General features: G+C 44.5%; 8 protein-coding genes across 8 annotated transcripts; 4 read left to right on the plus strand and 4 right to left on the minus strand.

The window, feature by feature from the left end:
* Positions 1 to 186: 186 nt before the first annotated feature.
* Positions 187 to 1,294, plus strand: CLUP02_05107 (uncharacterized protein; the record flags this gene model as incomplete). The annotated part of the gene is made up of 2 exons (XM_049284116.1): positions 187 to 508; positions 567 to 1,294. 2 exons carry the CDS (start codon positions 187 to 189, stop codon positions 1,292 to 1,294), a joined length of 1,050 nt encoding a protein of 349 aa, XP_049141259.1.
* Positions 1,295 to 2,143: 849 nt separating this feature from the next.
* On the minus strand, positions 2,144 to 3,651 carry CLUP02_05108 (uncharacterized protein; the record flags this gene model as incomplete). Its single annotated transcript, XM_049284117.1, has 5 exons — positions 2,144 to 2,343; positions 2,412 to 2,473; positions 2,542 to 2,873; positions 3,136 to 3,251; positions 3,594 to 3,651. The coding sequence occupies 5 exons, from the start codon at positions 3,649 to 3,651 to the stop codon at positions 2,144 to 2,146; spliced, it is 768 nt and encodes a 255-aa protein (XP_049141260.1).
* Positions 3,652 to 4,058: 407 nt separating this feature from the next.
* Positions 4,059 to 6,062, plus strand: CLUP02_05109 (glycosyl hydrolase family 43; the record flags this gene model as incomplete). The annotated part of the gene is made up of 6 exons (XM_049284118.1): positions 4,059 to 4,110; positions 4,173 to 4,314; positions 4,383 to 4,545; positions 4,616 to 4,894; positions 5,070 to 5,969; positions 6,030 to 6,062. The coding sequence occupies 6 exons, from the start codon at positions 4,059 to 4,061 to the stop codon at positions 6,060 to 6,062; spliced, it is 1,569 nt and encodes a 522-aa protein (XP_049141261.1).
* Positions 6,063 to 6,929: 867 nt separating this feature from the next.
* Positions 6,930 to 8,613, plus strand: CLUP02_05110 (uncharacterized protein; the record flags this gene model as incomplete). Its single annotated transcript, XM_049284119.1, has 4 exons — positions 6,930 to 7,310; positions 7,365 to 7,891; positions 7,957 to 8,239; positions 8,299 to 8,613. 4 exons carry the CDS (start codon positions 6,930 to 6,932, stop codon positions 8,611 to 8,613), a joined length of 1,506 nt encoding a protein of 501 aa, XP_049141262.1.
* Positions 8,614 to 9,006: 393 nt separating this feature from the next.
* On the minus strand, positions 9,007 to 12,644 carry CLUP02_05111 (uncharacterized protein; the record flags this gene model as incomplete). The annotated part of the gene is made up of 8 exons (XM_049284120.1): positions 9,007 to 9,876; positions 9,975 to 10,147; positions 10,417 to 11,173; positions 11,241 to 11,489; positions 11,562 to 11,705; positions 11,775 to 12,213; positions 12,377 to 12,505; positions 12,559 to 12,644. 8 exons carry the CDS (start codon positions 12,642 to 12,644, stop codon positions 9,007 to 9,009), a joined length of 2,847 nt encoding a protein of 948 aa, XP_049141263.1.
* A 143-nt stretch (positions 12,645 to 12,787) lies between these two features.
* Positions 12,788 to 14,189, plus strand: CLUP02_05112 (uncharacterized protein; the record flags this gene model as incomplete). The annotated part of the gene is made up of 6 exons (XM_049284121.1): positions 12,788 to 12,802; positions 12,866 to 13,030; positions 13,101 to 13,162; positions 13,374 to 13,422; positions 13,481 to 13,661; positions 13,741 to 14,189. 6 exons carry the CDS (start codon positions 12,788 to 12,790, stop codon positions 14,187 to 14,189), a joined length of 921 nt encoding a protein of 306 aa, XP_049141264.1.
* Positions 14,190 to 14,265: 76 nt separating this feature from the next.
* Positions 14,266 to 15,611, minus strand: CLUP02_05113 (flavonoid 3',5'-hydroxylase; the record flags this gene model as incomplete). Its single annotated transcript, XM_049284122.1, has 2 exons — positions 14,266 to 14,956; positions 15,019 to 15,611. 2 exons carry the CDS (start codon positions 15,609 to 15,611, stop codon positions 14,266 to 14,268), a joined length of 1,284 nt encoding a protein of 427 aa, XP_049141265.1.
* Positions 15,612 to 17,087: 1,476 nt separating this feature from the next.
* Positions 17,088 to 19,247, minus strand: CLUP02_05114 (short-chain dehydrogenase/reductase family oxidoreductase; the record flags this gene model as incomplete). Its single annotated transcript, XM_049284123.1, has 3 exons — positions 17,088 to 17,939; positions 18,439 to 19,026; positions 19,092 to 19,247. 3 exons carry the CDS (start codon positions 19,245 to 19,247, stop codon positions 17,088 to 17,090), a joined length of 1,596 nt encoding a protein of 531 aa, XP_049141266.1.
* Positions 19,248 to 23,088: the final 3,841 nt, after the last annotated feature.

The raw sequence follows: 23,088 nt of genomic DNA on the forward strand, positions 1-23,088 counted from the left end.
AATGGGCAGATATTTTGACATGTTCCAAGGTTTAAAGACTCTGAATCCCCATCTCATCGGACTTTGTTGTAAACCAGCACATTTTGACCGCGTGTCTCCACCGGTACACGACGTATTGCAAGATAGATCGAGACTCTTCCCAGCCCAGCAACTCAGAAAATCTCTGAATAATAACGCAACCATAAGATGCCTAGTGCTATCAAGCCAATCGTACTCCACATAGGAGACCCTATACAGTATAATCCAGAGCGATACAGGGCGTTGGAAGAGATCGCTACAATTATCAGGCCAACCATAGAAGAGAGGCAGAGGGACGCCTTCTTGAAGGCCCTGAAGGAACAGCAATGGGGCAATTTCTCAGCGATCCTGCGACCCTTTTGGAACTCAGGCGGTGAGATGGGCCTTTGGGACGAAGAGCTCATCTCATTCTTGCCTTCCTCCGTCAAAGTCTTTGCCTCCGCAGGTGCTGGATATGACTGGGCAGATGTTGGTATTTTGGCTGGAAAAGGTACACCACTACCCTCCTTCTCAACATCTTCGAGACGTTTTGTTGACATGAACAACAGGAATCTTGTATTGCAATGGAGCATCAGCATCGTCAGAAGCTGTGGCAGACATGGCGCTTTACCACATTATATCAGTGTTCCGCAACATGCAATGGACCAATACGGCAGCACGTAGTGGTAACGCAGACCAGTTCCTTGATGCACACCGGCATAATAGCGAGACAGCACACAACCCTGCAGGGCACACACTCGGCATTATTGGCCTCGGAAACATCGGTTATCGCATTGCACAGAAGGCATTTGCCGCCTTTGGCATGAAGATAGCATATGTCGATCCTATCCTCAAGCAAGCGGAGCAGGAAGCCACTGTCAAAGCAGTGAGATACCCAGACCTGGACTCCATGCTCGCTGTCGCAGATTGTGTGGTTATTTCCGCCCCTGGAGACGCAGAAGGCGGCAAGGCCCTTATGGATGCCTCACGCCTAGCGAAGATGAAAGCAGGATCTCGATTAGTCAATGTTGGGCGTGGAAACCTGGTAGATGAGGAGGCATTGGCTGATGCGCTAGAGTCAGGGCATCTTTTCGCTGCTGGACTCGATGTACACTCGAACGAGCCTCACATCAACAAGCGTCTGATCTCCATGAGAGATGTAAGTCTGACATGCCACACCGCTGGTGGAGCTGTTGAGACGAGAATCGGCTTTGAGGATTTGGCTATCCAAAACGTCACTGAAGTACTACTAGGGAAGGAACCTTTGACGGCGGTGAACAAACATTTAATTGGGTAGATGAGACGTGGAAACCTATACTATGATTAAGTCTCTTGTCTGAGGAAGACTGCATCTGCGTGGGTTCTCCGTTCTCGTCGTTATTATTGTTGTTCTGTTGAGGAGGACTAGCTAGCTTGATAGACTGCAACTCCTTGATGCATATGAGCTCATGCGCGGGGAGTTGTTCATCTCGAACATGAAGTCAAATAGTCAAGGATTTAAAGCGCTCAGTTTTCAATTCTTAGTGGAAATTATTTTGGTATCAGTGTATTGACTTGTATCATCTTTTCAACATTGATCCAGGTTAAACACCAGGCTGTGCTACTAGCCATGAACCGTCCAGGTCCAGGTCTACCTTGCCATGTAAGACCAAGCTAAGACGGCTTTGCTCTATCCTTTTCCGTTGTCTAGCATCATGCTGTATGTCCTGGTCGGTTGGATTTGGGGTTACCGATCAGGGCGCTTTCAGCTCATAACAAAGACTCGGCCATTGATGGGCACATGAAGTTTGCATGTGCATGCCTTAGCGTGCAAATATGCTTCATGATCTCCGTAGCTACCCAGAATTTGACTCAATCAAATTGGAAAGATGTCTCAAAAGGAATCTATGACATAGGTAGTCTGATATGGTATGATTGATGCTGATCACCCGGGTCTCTTTCTCTACACATCATTATCTTAGTATTCAGGGGAGATCACGATTACGAAATCAACTATGAGACAGATGACAACATGGTCTTCTAATACTTTGTTCTTCGGGACAACGGAAATTAATTTAGCCGACTGTAACAATGACCTTGCTGAGTGACTCCGAAGGGGCTGCCTAGAGAGAACTGGACCGGATTCTAGTGATATGGGCAGCACATGCTAGACGAGGGACACTAGTGACAATAGAGGAGAGCCTAGAAATATCTGGTGATCCGAGAGGAGAGTACAAGCAACTCTTGGCTGCAGTTTTGGGTGCAATTGCAGTAAGTCAGCCTGCTGTCCAATCCACTGGATCTCAGGTGGAGTAGGATGAGGGAGAGTAGGCACACGTGAAGTAACACTCCGATGCATACACGCAACTAAGTGGTGGCATGAACATTAATTCGAGAGACTGGGTATCTACTATGGCCGAATGGAAATAAGCCACCTGTTTTCCGTTGGAAAAGATGTATGCTTAAATCTCGAAGACCCGTGTCTAATTCTATATGACTGGAATAATTCCATCATTATACGTAACAACCTAGATCCAAAATCGGTACGCTTTTCAACCCACTCACGAACGCTGATTTCTCAAACGCTCAGACTCAGCCAAAGCGAGTGCGCGAATAACAACAAGATGGCGGGTGCAGTCTTCGCAAACGCCCCTAACAACGCTGCCTCCATCGAGCTCAATAATCTTCTTGCAAGGCTCGGGGTTTTGACAGCGCTCAAACTTGCCGGGAAGGAAGACTGAGGCGTATGGCTTACCGCATTGCGTGCAATAGAATGCAACGGACGGTTGGTCACACATATCGAGCGGTGGGCGCAGGATGTTCCGCAAAGGTTCTTCGAGTAGAGTGGCTTTAGGTCTGAGGAGGTTGCAGTGGATCAGTTGTGTAGGTATAGGATGCTATGTGTTGTCGTGGAAATGGTACGCTTATCGTGGGTAGGATTCTGATGTACCTTGTGTCCTAATGTAGAGGAATCATTGCACTTTTAAAGATTTTGGCGAAGGTCTAATCTACGTTTCTAACCTGGTCACCTAGGCAATGAATGCCATGATAGTGGCATTGTAACGAAAACAATCATAAAAAGGGCTTTGTTCAGCGTCTGAAACATCGAATTTGGGAATTGAGGCTTTGCGTCTGCAAAGAATTGATTGGACCAAGCACCTTGGTTTTGAAGTTTTGAAAGTAAACTGGATCTATCTCAAGGTTTTCAAGGTCAAAAATAGCACGGAGACTTCGAACAAAGCATGATTTCGTGGCAGTGTCAACATCGAGTTGAGCTATGCGTCCAACATCAGGTTACTGCTAGAACAACGCAATTGTCTTCGGCGCGCAGGAAAGAACTTGTGTGTTACCGTCAAGAACAACGCGAAGGCAACAATTAAGGGAAGTAGACATAAGTACTAAGTTGATAACTGGATATATCCGAGAGACCTAGCATAACTACGTAGTAGAGTAAGTAAGTGCTTATAAAGCTGGGAAGTGCGGGAAAGCACATGCAACTCTTGACCATTAGTATGCCTGCCTCAGTTCAGCTATCTCAATTGACCTCTTTTACTTAAGGTATTGATTTTGGGGGGGGGGGGGGGGGTCTGGTATTGACTAGCCTACACGTTGTCTACCTAGGTAGCCCAAATACCAAGTTGATCGTACCGCCCAAGGTTCTGGAAAGCAAATCATGGTGACTGAAGAGATCTGACGATACCTCGGCCGCCACTGGCTCACGACATAATGATACCCATGACAAGTCGAAAAACGGAAACCCTGAAATTGGGGGGTTTGCAGCATGGCTCTTCTACCACCTCGGCTAGCATCATCGCGAAAACCGAATGGAGCCATTTTAGCCAGGTTCGTCCACTTTTAGCTTAAACGCAATGCAACCTGCCACACCCGGCATCCCGCCCAGGGTCAATTGAGCCAGGCATTTATCCGTGAGGGGTGCAGGGCCAACGTCATTTACCCCGGATTCATTCAGAGCGATATAAAGCATCCATACCATGACGAGATTAGTCCGTGACATCTGGTAGAAGGTTGGGTAGTATCATATTTGTGTTGTATTTGGATTCAATGACACTGAGACAGCCGATATGAAGTCCACTGTTTTCATGCCACTGGCCTCAGTCGTTGCATTGCTTCCGAGTGAGTTCACCAGGTTATCAGCATTGACCAAACTATCTACCCAAGGCTAACTTTCCGGATAGCTTTCGCACAAGGACTTGTGAACCCTATCATTCCGGGGTTTAATCCGGACCCAACGATCATTAGAGTTGGTCAAGACTTCTTCCTTGCAACTAGCACTTTTGAGTTCTTTCCCGGCGTCCCCATTTACCACTCAACCGACCTGTGAGTCTACTTGTTTCCGAGCGACCTGCGTAGCACCGTGTTACCCAATGCTCACTCAACCGATGCAGCGTGAAGTGGGAAAACATTGGCCATGCACTATCGCGGCCGTCCCAGCTGAACATGCGCGGTACCGCTCCGAGTGGTGGTATCTTTGCGCCAACGCTGAGACACCACGACGGTCTCTTTTACTTGATTGACACAGTGTTCGACGTGATCAGCCCTCCGGACAATGTGAGTTCTTTAAGCGTAGTACCTTATGTGAGAGGAACTTTGGCCACTTACTGGTGGACTTTTCCCATAGGTTACACGGGTGCCCCGTTCATTTTACGTCACGACCCCGAATATATTTGATCAGGCTAGTTGGAGTGAACCTACATATGTTGACCAGTGGGGCTTCGACCCGGACCTCTTTTTTGACGATGATGGGAAAGTCTATTTGACTTCGACATTCTCTGAATTTGTCGAGAATGGTAATTTTGCAAACTGGATCACCGAGATCGATATCAAGACTGGCGACTCCTTGAGTAATTCCCGTGTTCTCCACACGACAACGGTACCTCCAGAGCTTGGCTACCCACTCGTAAGCCTCATTCGCCATAACGACCAGCATAATATGAAACCGTCTTAGCTAATCGTCAACCGAACTATCTTTGACCGAGGGGAGCCACTTGTACAAACTCAACGGCACATATTACATGGTCACTGCCGATTCGGGAACCGAGGCTAATCACAAAGCAAATGTATATCGCTCTCAGACTCTGGACGGGCCGTGGGAAGGAAACCCTCATAACCCTGTATTGTGGAATGGCGAAGATATGTCTCTGCCAGTACTTGCTACGGGGCACGCAGACATTGTTGACGACGCCGATGGAAACTGGTGGGCCGTTTTCCTAGCGATTCGACCACAGAATCCTAGGAACAGTACTGGACTTCCTCAGCTTGGTCGCGAGACCTTCCTGTGTCCTGTTACATGGGACGCTGACGGGTGGCCCATGTTCAACAACAACGAGCCGATTGCTGAATACATGCCCGACGTTCTGTACGACTTGAACCGGCCCAAGATATGGCGCGACGATTTCGAGGGTGGACTCACTGATGAAGCCTACTACTATACACGGACACCATACAAAGGCTTCACAGACTTCGAGTCCAGCCCTGGCAAGCTCCGAATCAGAGGCAATGTTTACACTCTGAACGATCGCGAAACCCCGGCAGCACTACTTCGCAAGCAGGTCGACATCAATACTACCTTTAGCACCGAAGTCAGCTCTTTCAGCCCGGCATCGTGGAGACAGGAGGCCGGTGCGAGTGTCTATCTCAGCATTCACTACCACAACGAAGTCGCCATGACTTACTCGAATGATACTGGTAGGCGATGCATAGTCACGCACACTAGAACGGGTCCCGACGCTACACTCAATACTACCTACATTGAGGATGAGGATGTTGCCAATGGTGAGCCAGTGAAGCTTTTCATCGAGGCCAAGGATGTAGAATATCGTTTAGGATACTCTACAGGCGATAAAGCGCCAAGTTGGCTTGCGACTGTTGAGAATCGCTGGCTCCAGTCATACGTTGAGGGCTGGCAGAACTTCGTCGGAACCCATTTCGCGATCTACAGTACCGGAACCAGACTTCCGACTCTAAATCCTGCGGTACATTGAGTCTATTCCAAGCTTCCATAACGTAGCAAGGCTAACATCACTGTTTTTTAGGACTTTGAGTACGTCCAGACTGAACTGAACTAGCGTGGCGGTATGAGGTTAGAGGAGAATTTGCAGGGACAGGCAACCAGTTTAATCGATGTGTTTCACCGGATAGATGTAGCTATCACCTTCGAATGTCATTTCCGAGAAGGAAGACACATCTGAAATGGTGCTCTTACATTACACATGTGTATCTTGCATCAACACGTGGGTAGATCTTCCAGCTCCGTAGCCTCTATTATTTGGCATTGACCGTTTCTTGAGGTTCACAACATCATGTACTTAATTAAGTGCCTTTGAGAAAAGAGCCCGAAGTAGTGACTTCTGAGGCGTGAAAGCATAAACGACGATAAAATGTTTCAAACTTCTTGTAATTCCATGAAATGTGTTTTAAGATGATCTGCCTCCTTTAGCGTTTGCTACACCTCCTTACCTACTTTGTTTTCTTAGACACGCGACCGCTAGATCAGGTCCTCAGATGTGACTTCAGGACTTAGTGCAGACCAGGCGGCAGTACCTTCTGACAGGCCCGAGGTTCAAGACCATCCTGATGAACGATCAGAATGACCCGTGTAAGTTGGGGTTCCGAGAGTTAGACCAACTTGATTTGATTGGCTCGTACGGAACGGTCCCTCTCCATTTCTCAGTATCCACCTCTGAAATTCCGTTTCGATCTGCCGGTGGAGCAATCCGATTGGCCCAGACGGAATCATCAAACTGTATGAAGCAATCCGAAGTATGCTTTCGGAATTTCGGCCGCCCACACTTGAATGTGAAGGAACATGGACTTACGAGAGTCTGCACTGCTGAAGTCAAACAAGCTAGGCATATATTAGGCCTTCATTATCCTCCTAGATGTGCGGAAATCCAATGACCCGATAACACCAGAGATCAGAAATCCAGGCAGACATGGACGCCAAACAGCTATTGCCAGTTGCAACCGCGCACCCTTTCGCGTCGATCACAGCCTTTCTGGCTGTTCTCATCGGCCTCTATACGTTCTACTACCGGAAAATACATCCTTTGGCCAGATTCCATGGCCCTTTTCTTGCGTCAGTTACCAACTTCTGGAGACTTCGGGAACTATGGAACTTGCACCTACCGGAGACCCTAGTCGTTCTGCACGAGAAGTATGGGGATGTCGTCCGCATTGGCCCCAACATGCTTTCCTTCAGACAAGGGAGTGCCGTACCGAGGATTTACAAGGCTGGCCGAACTTTGGCCAAGACAGCTTTTTATGATGGCTTCACTTCTTTCAATCCCAATTTGTTTGGAACTCGAGATGAAGAGGTGAGTCGTTGGAAGTTTCGCAAGGTATGGGAGATCACACACTGATTTTCCAAGGTACACTCGATGCGGCGACGGCAGATGGCACACGCATTCTCTTTGCAGTCGATCAAAGAAATGGAGCAGCACATTGACGGTCACATGCTTCAATTCCGCAATAACCTCGACGAGTACTCCCAAACTGGCCAAGTTTTCGACCTCAAGGAACTGATAGCCTTCTTTGTCCTTGATGTTCTAGGAGATCTCGCCTTCCGCTGTCAATTGGACTCGCAGATCGAAAAGGACATTTCGAAATTGCCTCCCATCAATGACCACATCTTTCTTGCTTGCCTAATGGGCATGATTCCTGATTTTATGCCGCTCATCAAAGCTATCTCTCCATGGATCCCGATTCCATGGCTGCAACAGCTTCTCGCAGCTAGACAAAATCTCAAGACCCTTACCGCGCAGTGTGTGAGAAACCGATTAGCTGACACTGGTGCTGCTCGAAAAGACCTCATCACCAGTCTGATCAACTCCGTAGACACGGATACAGGCGCTAAGCTCACAGAGCTAGACATACAAACAGAGGCATTTGCGTTCATGTAGGTTGTTCGACGTTGCATTGCTCAGTTGATTTTCTCCGCTGTTTTCTCTAACATGTTATTAGTGTTGCTGGCTCCCATACGACGTCCGGAACCCTTACTCTTCTCTTTTCTCACATTCTTCAAAACCCGGCTGTACATACCAAGGTGGTAGAGGAGGTCGATGCAGCGGTCGATGATATTGGTTCGGCCATCGTGCCTATCAAAGACCTTGAAGCAAAGCTTCCATACGTCATGGCTTGTCTAGATGAAAACTTCCGGATGAACTCTGTTTTCACTATGCCCTTGGAGCGAGAAGTGACTGCCAAGGAAGGCTTCGAAATCGAGGGCTACGTAGCTCCCAAGGGCGTGCGTCTCTCCCTTCTCCCAGGATTGGTGTAACTGGAATTGCTGACAAAAACAACAAGACCGGCCTGTTCAGCCTGAATCACGTTGTTCATCATAATCCTGCCATTTGGGGCAAAGACCACGATGTTTTCAACCCCTCAAGATTCTATGATCAAGAAGGGGAGAAGCTCCAGCGTTTCCTCAGTCCCTTTAGCATGGGTCATCGCATGTGTATCGGACGCAACATGGCCATGACGAACATGCTCAAGCTTGTTGCAACAACATTTAGATGTTATGATCTTGAGGCGGTGGAGCCGATGGAAGCTATCTCTACTATCAGCGTTGGAATTTCGGAGAAAGAAGGTCCATTGTTGTGTCGTGTTCGTAGAAGATAGGTTGAAGGTGCAAGAAATCGAGTAACGTGTCTCATATCGGCGTCTTTGTGATTATGAGTCGGTGGAAAAAGAAGGAGAGAATGGCGGTTATGTAACTGCGTCATGGATGAAAATAATCAAGCTTGAATGCTTCTATCTGTGCTAGCGAGTGCTGGCTATTTCAGTTATCTCGAATGACCTGACTACACTCAAGTCGTTCTAGGGTTTATAATCAATGTGCAATCAACTTTAAATGAAGTAAGATAGCTTCTGGATAGGTTCATGATTCGATCCTAAGAGGTACGTTGTATCCACCGTTAAATCTCACTCTCTGACTCTAACATCCTTATCGAATGTAAGTTGACGCGGTTTATGTTCAAGCTCCATTGAAAGCTGAGCTTTTCAAAGTCGATGCTATTTGGCCACATGCTGCTCGAGGAAACCAATCGCCTTCCGGAGAGACTCCACAGCAGTCACCGAATCCCCAGCTGAAGTCTCGACGTTGACGTTACCGGGCCTTCCATCGAAACCGTGCTCCGCATCAGATGGAAACTCTGCCAACACACGCACTCCAGATGCCTTGAGCTTCTCTGCGGCTCTGGTACTACACTCAACCGGTACAGCTGAGTCGTTCGCACCATGGAGTAGCATGACAGGCGGGAAGCCACTGAAATCCCCAAAGTCAAGTGGGAATAGATGTTGGTGTTCTTTGGGTACTGCTGCAGCTCCTTGAGTGGCAATCTGACGAGTAAGACCAGAGACGCCAGTCATGTAGTCGGGGAAGAGGGCGTCAATGTGCAGTGCCGACGTAAGAGCAAATCTGGGGTCAGCGGACGGGTCGCCTGATATCGGATAAGCTGAGACAGGCTTCCTCTCTTCGCCCGAAGCCTTGGCCATGGGCCACTTTTCCAGGATTGGCCCGGTCTCGACTGGCGGCCGGCCGAAGATATTTTTCCCGGGAGTTGTGTATCGACTTCCAGAAGGATCGAGCATCCCGTAGATGAGCAGAAGTGCGCTAGGCTTTTGAGCAGCCGAGACGGCTGTGTTAAGAGCTAGATACCCACCAGCGCTTGACCCACCGACTAAAATTGAACCGACCGGACGGCCTATGATCTCCGGTAGTGACGACAGGGCCCATTTATAGGCGTCCGCGGCATCTTCAACGGAGTCGTGTGCGGTCGACTCGGGCATCAAGCGGTACTCGGGAGTCACAAAGACCCATCCACGGGAGGCGGAGGCATGCACAAGCCAGTGAGGCAAGAACGAATACCGATCTCCGACGATCTAGGAAAGTCTCCCTGTTAGCTTCGAACGGCATAGATCAAGCGACCCAGGGAGATAATTCAAATGGGTATGCGGCTCGAACGGAAGCAATTGCTTACAAGAAAGCCACCGTGATAATGCAGCAGCACAACAGCGGGAGAGCCATCTGACTTCCCGGGGTACACGACGTCGGCGTTGATGGTTATATCTGAGGTAACTTTGAAGGGCACTGTTCGTGACGTGTACCCCGCCAATGTCTCCATCGGAAATGGGGAGCCCATGTTAGGAAGTGCTGCGATCGTAGAGAGACAATTGCTAGGAATGCAGGGTCTAAAACCTGAACAAACACTACTGATTCAGATCTTGATCACATCAACTTCAGCATTTGCTAGATGAGACAGCGGGGTTGACTGCACTGAGCTGGCTCTTTTGCTTGGTTATTAATAAGTTCCTACTCTGACGGGATGACCGGAGTTAGTTTGACCCCGCTATTAGTTCCGGCTCGGAAGTGACCGGAACTTGCTCAATCGCCAATCGGAAAAGTCCAATTGCCCGTTGTACAATTCGTGGACATGGGCGTAAGATCAAAGAAACCGTTCAGCTGGTCAAAAACCATCATATCTCCCATATTGCCAAACAATAGAGCATCAGAAGGGCTTTCGACACTATCTCTCTGTTCACCTTGCCCGCTGCTACTCGATGCCGTGGCCGAAGAGGCAGACAGCCGTGTCGTGAGTTTCCGTAGGCCTTGAAGACGCTCCCAAAGAGTCAGCAACAACGTCGACCTATTGCTTAGGGCTCTGATCATATCCAGCGCAATGTCAAACTCGACAGTGACTTTGTCGCAGAACATGGAGCTGGCATTCACAACAGCCAGTAACAGGTTGCCAAAAGCAGTTAGTAAGAGGTGCTTGAAAAAAAGCGGATTACGCTTTATGATGGCGGTGGTTTCGTTGAGGCCTGAGAGCATCTGTAGCGACTCTTTGGCAACGGCGACGGCCTTGTGAGCATGTCTCTGATATTGCGTGATCCGCGTACCAGATTGGAGCACCGGGCGACAGATCAAGTTGTGCAAATGGCTCTTACGGAGAAATAGCACAGCCTGAACATGTCGAACCTCTTGCCCCGGCTGGATGGGTTCAAGCTTCAGGTCGTCAGCCAGGAGTTGATACCACTGCTCTATCCGGTAATCGAGATAGTCGATTTTGTCGATATTAAGCTCACTCTCTTTCTCGACTTGGCTATTGAGGGCGTACCACGTCTTGCCCGCTAGTTTGGTCCAGTCGAGAAGCGCGGTCATCACCGGATCATGTCCGTTCTATCGGCTTGTCAGCAGGTCTTGGAGAATAATCCAGTACAACGTCACAGATTTGGTGTAATCTTACCATTGCGAGTAGTGTGGGGTCGACATGGCAGTCCTGTATATAGAACGGTATCCCCTGGCCCAGGCTTGTCCTTCTCTCTAACATGTACACACACCAGAACGTCTGTAGCCCCGCTGCTTGCTCTTCCGAGTTGGCAAAGCGATCTACAGAAGCCCTGCGATGTAAGCCCATTTCGAGGCAGAGCCGAGCTGCAAATCCAATGATGCGACCGGTCCGTACTTCTTCATCAAGGTGATAGTAGTAAAGGGCCTACGTGTGCACCCGTCAGTAACATCACCCGGGAAAAGTATTCCGCCTGTTCCAGGTAAGAGCAATACATACCATCAACACCAGCATCTGTATGTTGCTAATCGAGTTTTTACCCCATAGAAGCCCCTCACCAGCTTCGGTGGCGCTCTGAAAGAGCCTCTGAGCTAAGTCATTGCAATTGCCACTCTCCAAAGTCAAGCAAGTGGCCAGGATGAGCTTTAGTTTGTTAGTATCACTGTGGAAAAGACACTCTGCCAGAGTTCCTCGACCCCGCGTCTCGTGAACGTTGACGGCCCGTAGAGTGCCAAACACGTTACTAGCAACCTTGAGCAGCTGCTCTTCGCTGACGACGGCGTAGAGAAAGCCGGTGCCCGAAAACCACTCTCGGATGTGGTTGGTAGCATCTTCGAGGCTGATTTCCCATAGCGGATCTCGAGCCAGAATCTTCATGAGTGGCCCATATTGCGCCAGCTGAGATGGCGTATTTGAGGCAGGGTTGGTCTTCGGAGTAGACTTGTCCAATATAGAGGGCGGGATTCCCATGGCCTCGAGATTGCCTTTGACAACTCCAAAAGTGAACTCAGAGCTTGATGGGCCACAAAACTCCGGAGAATTACTACTTGCGTCACATGACATGAGATTTGGCCTAGACTCAAGGAGAGGACTCGTCTCTTGGCTAGGCGATTGTGATGATGGAGTGTGTGTAGATACAGCTTTTGAGACGCTGAGTGAGTTTTCATGTTGAGGAGAAGTATGAGGTCTGCTTGGATCCGCGTTCCTTAATTTTCGTGAGCTATGTAGATCCCCCGGTAGGATAGCGAAGGGGAGAAGATTTCCAAAGATTTACTTAAAGAAGTACAACATTTAATTGAAGGCATGTAACTTACTTTGAACTGAGCTTCGGAGTGCCTAGAACTCGACGCTGTGGGTGGTATTGACATGTGACCGAATTCCGTGTGCATGCCGCGCAGGGGTTGACACCGTCGCACTTGATCTTCTTCCTCTTGCATTCGATGCTTGGAAACGTGTTAGATATTTCCTGACCTGGGCGGGTCTTCGGAAGGCTTACCATGCTTGATTGACGTAAGGGACCCTTCTATTCCGCCGATGACGCAGTGCGGTAAGATAATCACTGCTCCCGTCGGAGGGCACCATTGCAGGATTGGATTCCGACAGTGTCGAGCGTCAGAGCTGAGATAGTTTCGAGAGGCTCAGCGTGATGTTATTTGGAACATGGTCGGGATTTGAGCAAGGTCACTTGAAGTGGACGAAGGCATAGAACCACAGAGCCCCTTCTCATGTGCCTAGAGAAAGTTCACTGAGCATTGGCTCGGGTGTTCCGGAACTTCACTGGTATCCATGCTGCCTAATACCAGGTAGTCTTAGTTGCCCCGATAGCGAGATTTCACCGCGCGGGGAACTCTCCAGATTTACCCCGCATTAAGGACGATCACCCGCAAGTTCAAGCTTCGGCAAAGGGGAGAGGGAGACAGCAATTATCATACGCATCGTACGGATACACCTACTTGAAACATACTTCTGTTCATAATCGAATACAACGATAATACGCTAGTTCCGGGTCATGGCTGGAACTCATGGCCTTTTTTCCAGCACCCGATTCACCCTGCATTCAGTGTCTTTCTGTCTGCAATCGACAATTTCGGGCCGTCCTAGTGCTGTCGATACCTAGGTTGCGAATCACAACCCCCGGGTCTTGCAAGCCTTTCTCACGAGTCCGGCAATGCGAGCTACGTAGCAATCCAAAAATATGTTCGCTTAGGTTGATACCTGCAGCGTCCGGATTTCTTGAGGTGGGATCATGAATATTGCAGATGGGTGGAATTAATTCAATGGTCCCGTGGCGAGGAGACTACTGACTTATAGTATGGGTACTACCCCGGGGTTTAGTGCAGCAGCAACTCTTTCCAGGCCAGTAAGCAACTGAGCTTCATCCTGAGAGAACACAATACGGAACCACCCAACACTGTCAGAACCAAAGTCTTTTCCCGAAGAAACATATACCTTGTGTTTCAAAAGAGCTTCATCAAGAAGTCATCCAGGTCCTCGTCTTCGACAGTTCCAGGGTTGTGTCTTTTCCAAGCACTCCCAAGATCAGCCCAGAGGAAGAAAGCCGCGTTCGCGCCGGTCGTGTAGGGGATGCCCTATCCTGCAGTTATTGATTGACTTCCTTTCCCCTCCATCCGTGACTGTGTCACTCGGAACCATGCCGCAAATCCTTGTATTGATCAAGTTGTCAGCGACATCGTCGGCACGTATGTTGTCAAAGTTTCACTAAGCGACTTGGTTGTAAACTCGCCTCCTATGCAGGTGTACATCAAAGTAGCGGACCTTGTGCAAGCAATAGAGACGATCGATTATGGGGACGCCAGCGAGGGGCCCGTGTCTTTGCCAACATCTAAGGCAACAGACATTTTTGACATGCCGAATGTTGCCTGGGCGGTTGCGAATCATTTGCAGATCGAAAGTCGGCTAGACAGATACAAGCTCAATCCCAGGCTTTTCATCAAGCATCCCGAATTCCTCGAAAGCGCCAGAGAACTCATAGCACAGGGTACGCCACTACGGCCAGAGCACGCATCGTGTCTATCTTTTCCCGCCTCGATAGATACCAAGACAGCATCTTCATATTGCAACTTTATTGCTTTCACTTGCTTCAACGTATATGAAAGCCAAGGATAGAACTCTTTCGTAATTGATACGTCAAATAACCAGGTTCCTGTCTTCCGTTACATCGTAAGAAATCTATACGCGATACTTACAGCGCCTTCGGTCGTCGTTCGATGGTGACCCACATATCCTTGAAGAAACTGACACCCCCTTTCACAACATACTTACCAGGCTCTCCACTATTGAGGATCTCTGGCTTGAAAGCCCTGAAGAATTGAAGAGGCCCTTTGAACAATTCCATCATTGCAAGGTCTTTGCCCAGGCAAACTCTGGCCCCGTATCCAAACCCCATGTTGTACTTGAGCATCTCCTTTGTCTTCTCCTCGCTTTCTAGCCATCGCTCTGGTCGGAACTCGGTAGCGTCGGGACCAAAGATGTTCTCGTCGCGATGCACCAGCCACGGGTTGCAAGTAACCTCAGCTCCTTCTGGTACGTGCTTGCCGTAAAGCTCCATACCGCCTTTCCCAGCAAGCCGAGGAAAGATGTTGGGCGCTGGAGGATTCAATCGCATGGCTTCGCGAATGCACGCCACATAGAATAGGCAATGTTCCTGGACTTCCGCGTACTGAGGCATCTCTGAAAGATTACCAGCTCGAGTCTGCTCGTCAATCTCGGCCATGAGACGATCATAGACGTCGGGATGTGTCATGATATGCATCATGAAAGCCTGGAATGCAGTGCCCGTAGTATCTGCTCCAGCAAGCAAGACGAGTAAGATTTCCGCTTTGATGTAGTCCAGATCAAGAGGGTTTCCATCCTCGTCCCGGGCTTCAATGAAGCTAGGAACATGTGAGTAAGTGATACTGAGAAACTTTGGGTAATTTTAGGGCAGAATACTGACGTTTGTAGTAAATCGATACGTCCATCTGTCGTCCCTTTCTCGATGTCTTTGAGTCTTTGAACGATAAGCCCGTCTCGGAATCTCATCAAAGTCCCAATTCCAGAGTCCTGCTCCGGCGATGCGACAAGGTATTTCCCCAAGAAAGTGCTCTTGACCCAATTTGTGAACGGATAGCACCGTGCCAGTATGCCAAACGGTACAAGGCCGTCGTGAAAACCTTGGATGAGTCCCTCAACATCTTTCCCCTGTTCAATGAAACCGAAAGGCTGTCCGAAGCCAACTTCAGAGACAATATCGTAAGCTAGGTAGACTGCCCATGGAGCAAAGTCCATCTTGGTACCGGAAATAGCGAACGCATCTAGTCTGGACATCCAGCGCTCGATGTGCTTGTCAAGCAGAGGCTCCATCTTCCGAATGTTTGAAAAAGAGTAAGGCGCCGCAGCGATCTTACGGAAGCGAGCATGAACTGCATGGTCCTGCATGTTGAACAATGATTCCGTCTTTCCGAAACTGCCGGTGATGTAGTGTTGCGACTTGTTGGCATTTCGGTGGTAGATTTCCGGTAACTTGGTTGCGTCACTGACAAGCAACATGGTAGGTGTGATGCGAATGACAGGCCCTAATATTGCGAGTCAACTTTTGACTCTGTTTGAATGTATGGACTCAACATATTCATTACATGCAAGGTAAGTTCATTGCGAGCCTGATGCCTTGATAGACGTGCACTTACCATACTTCTTGTGAAGCTCCTGATTCACCCGACATTCATCCTCCTTAACATTATGATATGTTATCCACAGTCGAGTTACCGAACCCCAAAAAGGGCCGGGGAATTTGGCTAGCGGATGGTAGAAGCGATAATACACGATTTGGTAAAGTAATTTCCACAACACATAGGCTGCAGAGAGCAGCAAAATGTTGCCAAAACTGAATAAAGTCATATTGAAGACGATGACGAACGAGTTGTAGCAGAGAAAAAAAAGTTCGGCTCTATGTTTTCCACTTGATCTGAAATTGGCATTACAATCTCGACCAAAGTCCCAAAATTGCTGATCTTCCTCCGCAACCAGTGCTGGGTCTGTTTCGGTGGAGGCCTGAAAGTTCCTCTAACTGGGTCCCTTCAACGGTGACATCGTCTCATGGGTGAGGAGTGACGGGCATAGTCCGCTTGATGTTGCATCCACTTGAACTTCCTCGGCACTTTTCCCGCCGCTAAGAGCCGACCGACTAACCACAGCGCAGCTAATTCTACAGACGCGACGTAATTGTGGAAATGTGTCGTAGCGAGCAGCAGGGACCGTGATCGGCATTTGTGGAAGGATTCCCATGGTTGTCAAACTTCTATGGAGTGATACGGCTGCGAACCTATCAAAGAAAATGATGCAAATTGCAGGCGATACTACTGGCGCCAGAAGTGGGCGAAATAGTCTAGGCAACGGTATGCCTTCACAGGGCTTTTACGCTCCAGGTAATGTCGGCCGCCCACCAAAAGTCGCATTCCTGGCCTCAAGCAGACATGTACCTCAGGTAGTTCGAATACACACGCAAGTAAATGGCAGTGTTAGTTGGATGCCTGGCACCTGAAGATCACTAACCAAGATTATTACCCCACGATTCGATTCAACACGTATTATCCGAGGAACATAGAGAGTATTGGAGGTAATTGTTGACAAGCTTGAAGTAACAGCAATGAAAGGACATAACAGTACAGGTAGGAACAGAGCTGGGACTTTGGGAGGCACACGATTGTGTTACGCACTTCCCGCGTCAAAAGCCTAGGTAGGTGTTTTCTTTAGATCTTCGAAGTCGTCTTCTTTCATTATTGATACGCGGTATGGCATTATTAGACTACAGCCTGCGGGTACTCTTGGGGATTTTACTTGTGGCAATGGTCATTACCAGCTACCCGAAAGGGTACTCGATACAGCCAACTATCCCGCAGTTACTGGGAACTGCAACATGATGCTAGATGCATCTCGAATATTCTTAAGACCATTGAACCTCAGTCTGTCGGGAGTTTCGTACGAATGGGTAAACTCGGCCGGAGATGGGAAATCACGCACCCCCCATCACCATGCAATCAATTGGCCAGTCTGTGTTACCAATTTTCCGGACGTGGACTCACGGCTCGCTCCGTCGATGACCTCGAGAACGCCAGTAACAGAGCTTTCAATCGTGTCAAGTCGATTGAGATCAAAGTTCCACTGCTTCGCGGCATCTTCACCCATAGACGTTCGAACAAATCCGGGGTGGACAGCCACGCTTACCAAGTCTGGATGTTGTATATGCAACGATTTGACCAACCAGTTAAGCGCAGCCTTACTGGGACCATAAGCGCCAGCAGGAAGAGGCTCTTGTTCTTCGATGGATCCAAGCGATGACGTGATTCCGATGAACTTCGCAGGGGGGCCGTCTGCTTCCTGCGGTCTTTCCAGGAGCGGCCAGAGACCTTGAAACACCATCAAGGGTGCGATGGTGTTGATTTCGAATGCACTCCTTAGTTCCTCGGCGGTGGTCAAGACTGAGCGCGATGCTGTGGTAGATACGGCGGCGTTGCTAATGAGAACATCGATTCGGGTGACGGCGCCGCCAGTCGCCGTATCGAAGGCTTTGCGGACGGCAGTGCTATCAGGGGCGATGTTGAAGTCAAGCAACATGACAAAAAGCTCGCTGCCGTTACCCTTGTTTACATCTCGGACGCTGGACTTCAGTGAAGAAGCAGCTTCATCATTCCTAACGGAGGCAACAACTGTTGTAGATGGTCTCGCTAACAAGGTCTTCACTAGGCCAAGGCCGATGCCTTTGTTGGTTCCAGTAATGACATAGACGGTGTTCGGCATTGTCGGACAGCGATTTATGTTGGAATCGAAGACTGCAGAGCGCGAGGCTGGGGTATAGATGGACGCTCGTTGGCGACGCAACTTATAAGACCGGTAGTTGGCAAAGGATCAGTGGAACGTGGTGATGTGTGATAAGGTTGTAGGGAGACTTTGCGGTAAAGAAGAGGTGATCAGCGGGATCGCGGCATCCACTCTAAATAAGTACAACATCGGAAGGATCAGGACCAGGGCAAGGGGTCAAGAAAAACACGTGAATCTCTTAGGGCCAATCCATCGACCATATGAGCACCTCACGTCAGCAAAAAGTGATGGTTGCGTGATATCCAGGTCTACACGCGCATACCTGTATGGCGTGCCGCAACTTCCGTGCCCACTTCTCAACCTTCTATCATTCTAATTTGTCTCTCTGTCAACATGTTCGCCTTGGCATTGCACAGAAACACTTGGTCAACGTTCAAACCAACAAATTGGCTTTCTCGTGCGCCGCATCTAGACCACCGGCAAAACCATCAGCAATTTTCAATGCCTCCAGACGCTCTTCCTCAACCTTTGCCCAAGTCCACCCTCCGAAGTCATTTACCTCTGGCGTGACGTCTGCAATGGATCCTTCAGGTTGATCCACCGAAGGAAGAACTCCTGCCGCCTGGAAGAACTTCTGCGGTGGCACAGTGAGACGACCGGCTTTGACAACGCATTTCGAGATTGCTGCCGCATAGACAAGAGGCGATGACTGGTCAGTCTTGCCTTCATCTACTTCCTTCCATGGTTGGTAGGTGGGCGACTTGCTCCCTTTCCGCTTCTCGACAAAATGGGTTACAATGTACACCCACTTCTTATCCCAGGTGAGGACTCTGCTTTGCATGTTAAAGGCAGCACCAGGCTTGATTTCCTTCTTGAAGGTGCAGGAGGTGCCTGCAAGCAGAACTTGAACACCTCTCTTGTAATCCTTGTACAGACCGCCGTCAATTGCTTGAGCTCTCAGGGCGGCGAGAAGGTCCGTCCTAGCAACATCAAGATCAGAGAAGTAGGTGCTATTTGACTTGTGCAAATTGTAGTCGGTCTCCAGCAGAGCAACCCGAGAAGGTGTGACTACCGGCTGGAAGATAGCTCCAGGTTTGTGCTCGAAAAGCCCATTCTTGGGCCACCAAATGTGGCTGAACACACGAAACTGGCATTAACATTAGGACCGATTTCTCCATAGAGTAGTCAATCATGTCCACAGCTATGACTCACATGCCAAACAAAAGGGATCCTCTTCAGGTTCAGGTACAGTAGTGCAGCTGTGGCCACTCCCCATGCTGCCTGGGCTTTGGTTGAGGCGACCGATTGCATCATCTGCTCGAGGATCTGACGAAGGCACGGCTTAGCAGCCCCCAGCGCATCTGCCATTGTTCTCCATAGCGTGGAGTCTATCATGTTAAATTCTTCTGCAGAAGCTCGTGGGATAAAAAGTCAGGTAACGTGAAGTCAAAGCCAAGACTTCGGGCTAAGCCAGATGGCCACGGAAGATATTCAAAGCCTCGACGTGGCCACACGAGTCAGTCAGTTAGCAGTGTCGTTGCAGCGAGTCATTTACCTTGAATTGATGGACTCGGATACTCTTGTTAAAAGCGGACGTTGCAAGGCGCTGCTTATCACGCGCATCCATAGTGATTGAATTCCGTCCCTTTTGAAGACTTGATGATTTCCACAAACTCCAAGTTTCACTAGGCCATTTGTAATAGTTACTCTAAGTTATTAGTGCTTTGGATCTGTCGTAATAGCTTTAACTATCTATAGACTTATTACACGTTACGTAACCTTAGTTATATAATCACTAAGGCCTATTTCGCTCGTACCCTCTATATTAGAGCGAGCTTCGTACTTATTTCTTATTTTTAATAAATAACTATTCTTTTTATATACGTTAATACTCTTATAATAACTCTATAATAATTATAAACTTAGCTCTAACTTAGACCCCTATATTTTTATTAAAAAATTACTTTTTAGGGATTATAATTTATTATATCCTTTTTTATAATATTATTTAACCCTTATTACGTTTATTAATCTTATTCTTAAATAAACTAATATTTTTTAAAAAGATTATTAATATTTTTAAATAAAAACTTAATTATTAGCGAAACTAGCCTAAGTAGTACCTCGCTCTTTAAATTAAGGCCCGGTTAAAGGACGTTTAGGACTTATTAAACTTAAATAACTTTATTTTCTTATTAAATCCGTTACTTTTTACTAAGTCTATTTTTTTAATTAAAGAGTACGTTAAAATACGAAATATTATTTAAAATTAAGTATATAAAATAGCCTTAACTAAATATTAATAAAAACTCGAGGAGTTTATTTAATAATAAACTAAATAGTTAAAAAGCGAAGCTATAGTTAAACCTTTTATTATAATTAAACTCTTAAATAAAAACGATCGAATTAAGTAATTAGTTATTTTAATAAAACTAAAGGTTATAATAGCGAATTAAGTACGTCTTATTAAAAAATACGCCTCTTTTATTTAATAAACCGTATTTAAAACGATTTTTTATTTATAAAAAAAGAGATTATATAAATTAATAAATTACTAAATCTTTTTTATAATTACTTAAAAAATCTTAAAAAATGTAAAAAAAAGAGCTTATTAATTCTTTAAACTACTCCCTTTATACCGTAATTTAGGTTCTCAAGTAGAAATACGTACTAAGTAACTCTAGTTTATTTATAATTATAAAAAAGAAATTTAACGTAGTTATAAATAGGGCGAACTTTAGTATTAACTTATTAATTTAAATTAAAAACTTCTTTTTAATTTATTATTAAGTAATATAGCTTAAGCTATTTAAAATTTAGGGGACCCTCGTTTTAAAAACCTTTTTTTATATAACTATACGTTATTTTATTTTAAATTAATCTAACTAAGAGCTTATTAAAATTATTAAATTAAAATAAAAAGAGGAAACTATCCTTAATATAAGGCATTATACTAAGATCTTTAATAATTCTTTATATAAAGAGGTAGTATATAATAAGAGTTATAAACGAACCCTTATAATATTTATAATATTAATAAGTCGCTTAGATTCCTCTAAGTAAAATAAAGTAATTCTTAATTTATTTATTAACTATTTTTATAAAAGGACTTATTATTAAAAACTAATAAACTATATAAAAATAGAGCTTATTTTAATAAATAAAACGAAGTTAAAATATATTTAGTTAAGTACTAACGATACTTAGAAAATAATTTCTTATTTAAATTAAGAAAAGTATATTAACTTTTATATTAACTTTATTTAGAAGGGTTAGATTTATATAAAACCCCTTTTTAAATAGAATAATAATAACTAAGGTCGTTTTAAAAAAATAATTAAAATTAATAAGCTAAGTAATAAAAAGAACTTTAAAAGAACCTATTTGTTAAATATCGTAGTTATAATTATTAATATTAGTTTACTTTTTAAACTAAGTATAAAGGGGAATAGGAATAGTAATTTTATTATTTTTTTTATCTCTTTTATTAACCTATACTTTTTTTTAAAAAGTATAGTTATAAATAACTATAATATTATTTACTTCGTTAATAACTAATCGCTTTTAAAACTAAATTTTATTTAATAAAGTAATAACTTAGAGAATATAGATTTTAAAACGGCCTCTTATTTTATTATTATTAAAAAAACGAGGATTATATATAATATTTTTATAAAACTAAAGGGGCTTAAAATAGAGTACTTTACCTTTTATAATATTAGTTTTATTAAGAACTTTTATATAAACGTCGTATTAAAAGCTCTTTTTTAGAAAACTAGTATTTAATACTTAAGTTTTAATTATATTCTTTAGTTTAGTAATAAATTTAAAAACGTTATTATTAAATAGTTTAAAAAGAAGGTTAATTTAGTCTTTTTAAAATATAAGCCTTATTCGTCCTATTTTTTATTTAGAAATTAGTTTTTATTTATTAATATAATTTTAATACGTAGTACTTAATATTTAAGTTCTTTATACTAATTAAAGAACGACCGATCGGATATAGCCTAGCTTTAGTACTTTAAATTTAAATATTTTATATTAATAATATTTAGAAAGCTCGTCTTAGCCGCTCGGGAGATAAGAATTAAAAAACTAAGCTATTTAAAATATAAATATTATATAATTACTTATATAAAATAGGTTATTTTATAACGTACTTTAGAATTAAAAATAAGTATTTAAGTAGGATCTTTGTCTTTTTATAAGTTACGAAAACTTATAATATAATATTTAAGGTCTTATACTTTTTTAAATAATAAGTACGTATATAAAAAAGCATAGCCGTTTATAAAATTTAATAAAATATAAAACGTATGATAATTATAATTAATAGTAAAACTCGTTTTTAAATATAAGTACGGGAGCTAAAAATAAACTTAAAAACCATTTTTTTATATATAAAAGAACCGAATAGAGGAGGGGAGCGAGCTAGTTAGGAAATTATTAATAAAGTAATTAATATAATATTAATAGCTAGTTTATTAAACGAACTTTGAATAAAGATTATATTAGCTATAGCTTATTTATATAATATTAGCCCTAGGTAACGTACTAACTAGTTATTATTAGTTTAAACTAAAGAAATTTAGTTTACTTACTATTTTAAATAATAGTAATTAATAAATATACTAAAGCTTATTTATAATTTATATCCTTATTAAGAATAGATATATATATACGGTTATAGAGCGTATTTTTTAAAAAAGGATTATAAAAAAGGAATTAATAAAAAACGTTTTAAAATAAAGTAGAGGGGATATATTAAGTACTTTATAAGTTATGTACTAAACGTTTATAATTTATATAAAATCTAAATCCCCTCGCTTTTAAAAATTATTATTATTTAAAATATAATATTTAATAAAATAGCTTTTTATTTAAAAAATAATATTAAAACTATAATTTATTTACTTAAGTTAAGGGCCGTAATAAATAAAATCTAATAGTTATTCATAATAATCGAACTTAAGCTCTAATTATTTAGAATTATAAATAAGAAAAGGTTATATTAATTAATAATAAAAAATAGCTATTATTACTTATACTTATTTTATAAAAAGCGGATAAGGTTATAAAAAAGCCTAATTCGTTTTTAAATAAATAAAATAAATAACTACTTATTCCTAAACTAACCTTAGATTTTAAGAGTCCGGAGTTAAATACGAACCTTATTTAGCTAACTAAGATTATAAATAAAGCCGTAAAG

This window comes from Colletotrichum lupini, chromosome 3, assembly GCF_023278565.1.
Source record: "Colletotrichum lupini chromosome 3, complete sequence".
NCBI lineage: Eukaryota > Fungi > Ascomycota > Sordariomycetes > Glomerellales > Glomerellaceae > Colletotrichum > Colletotrichum lupini.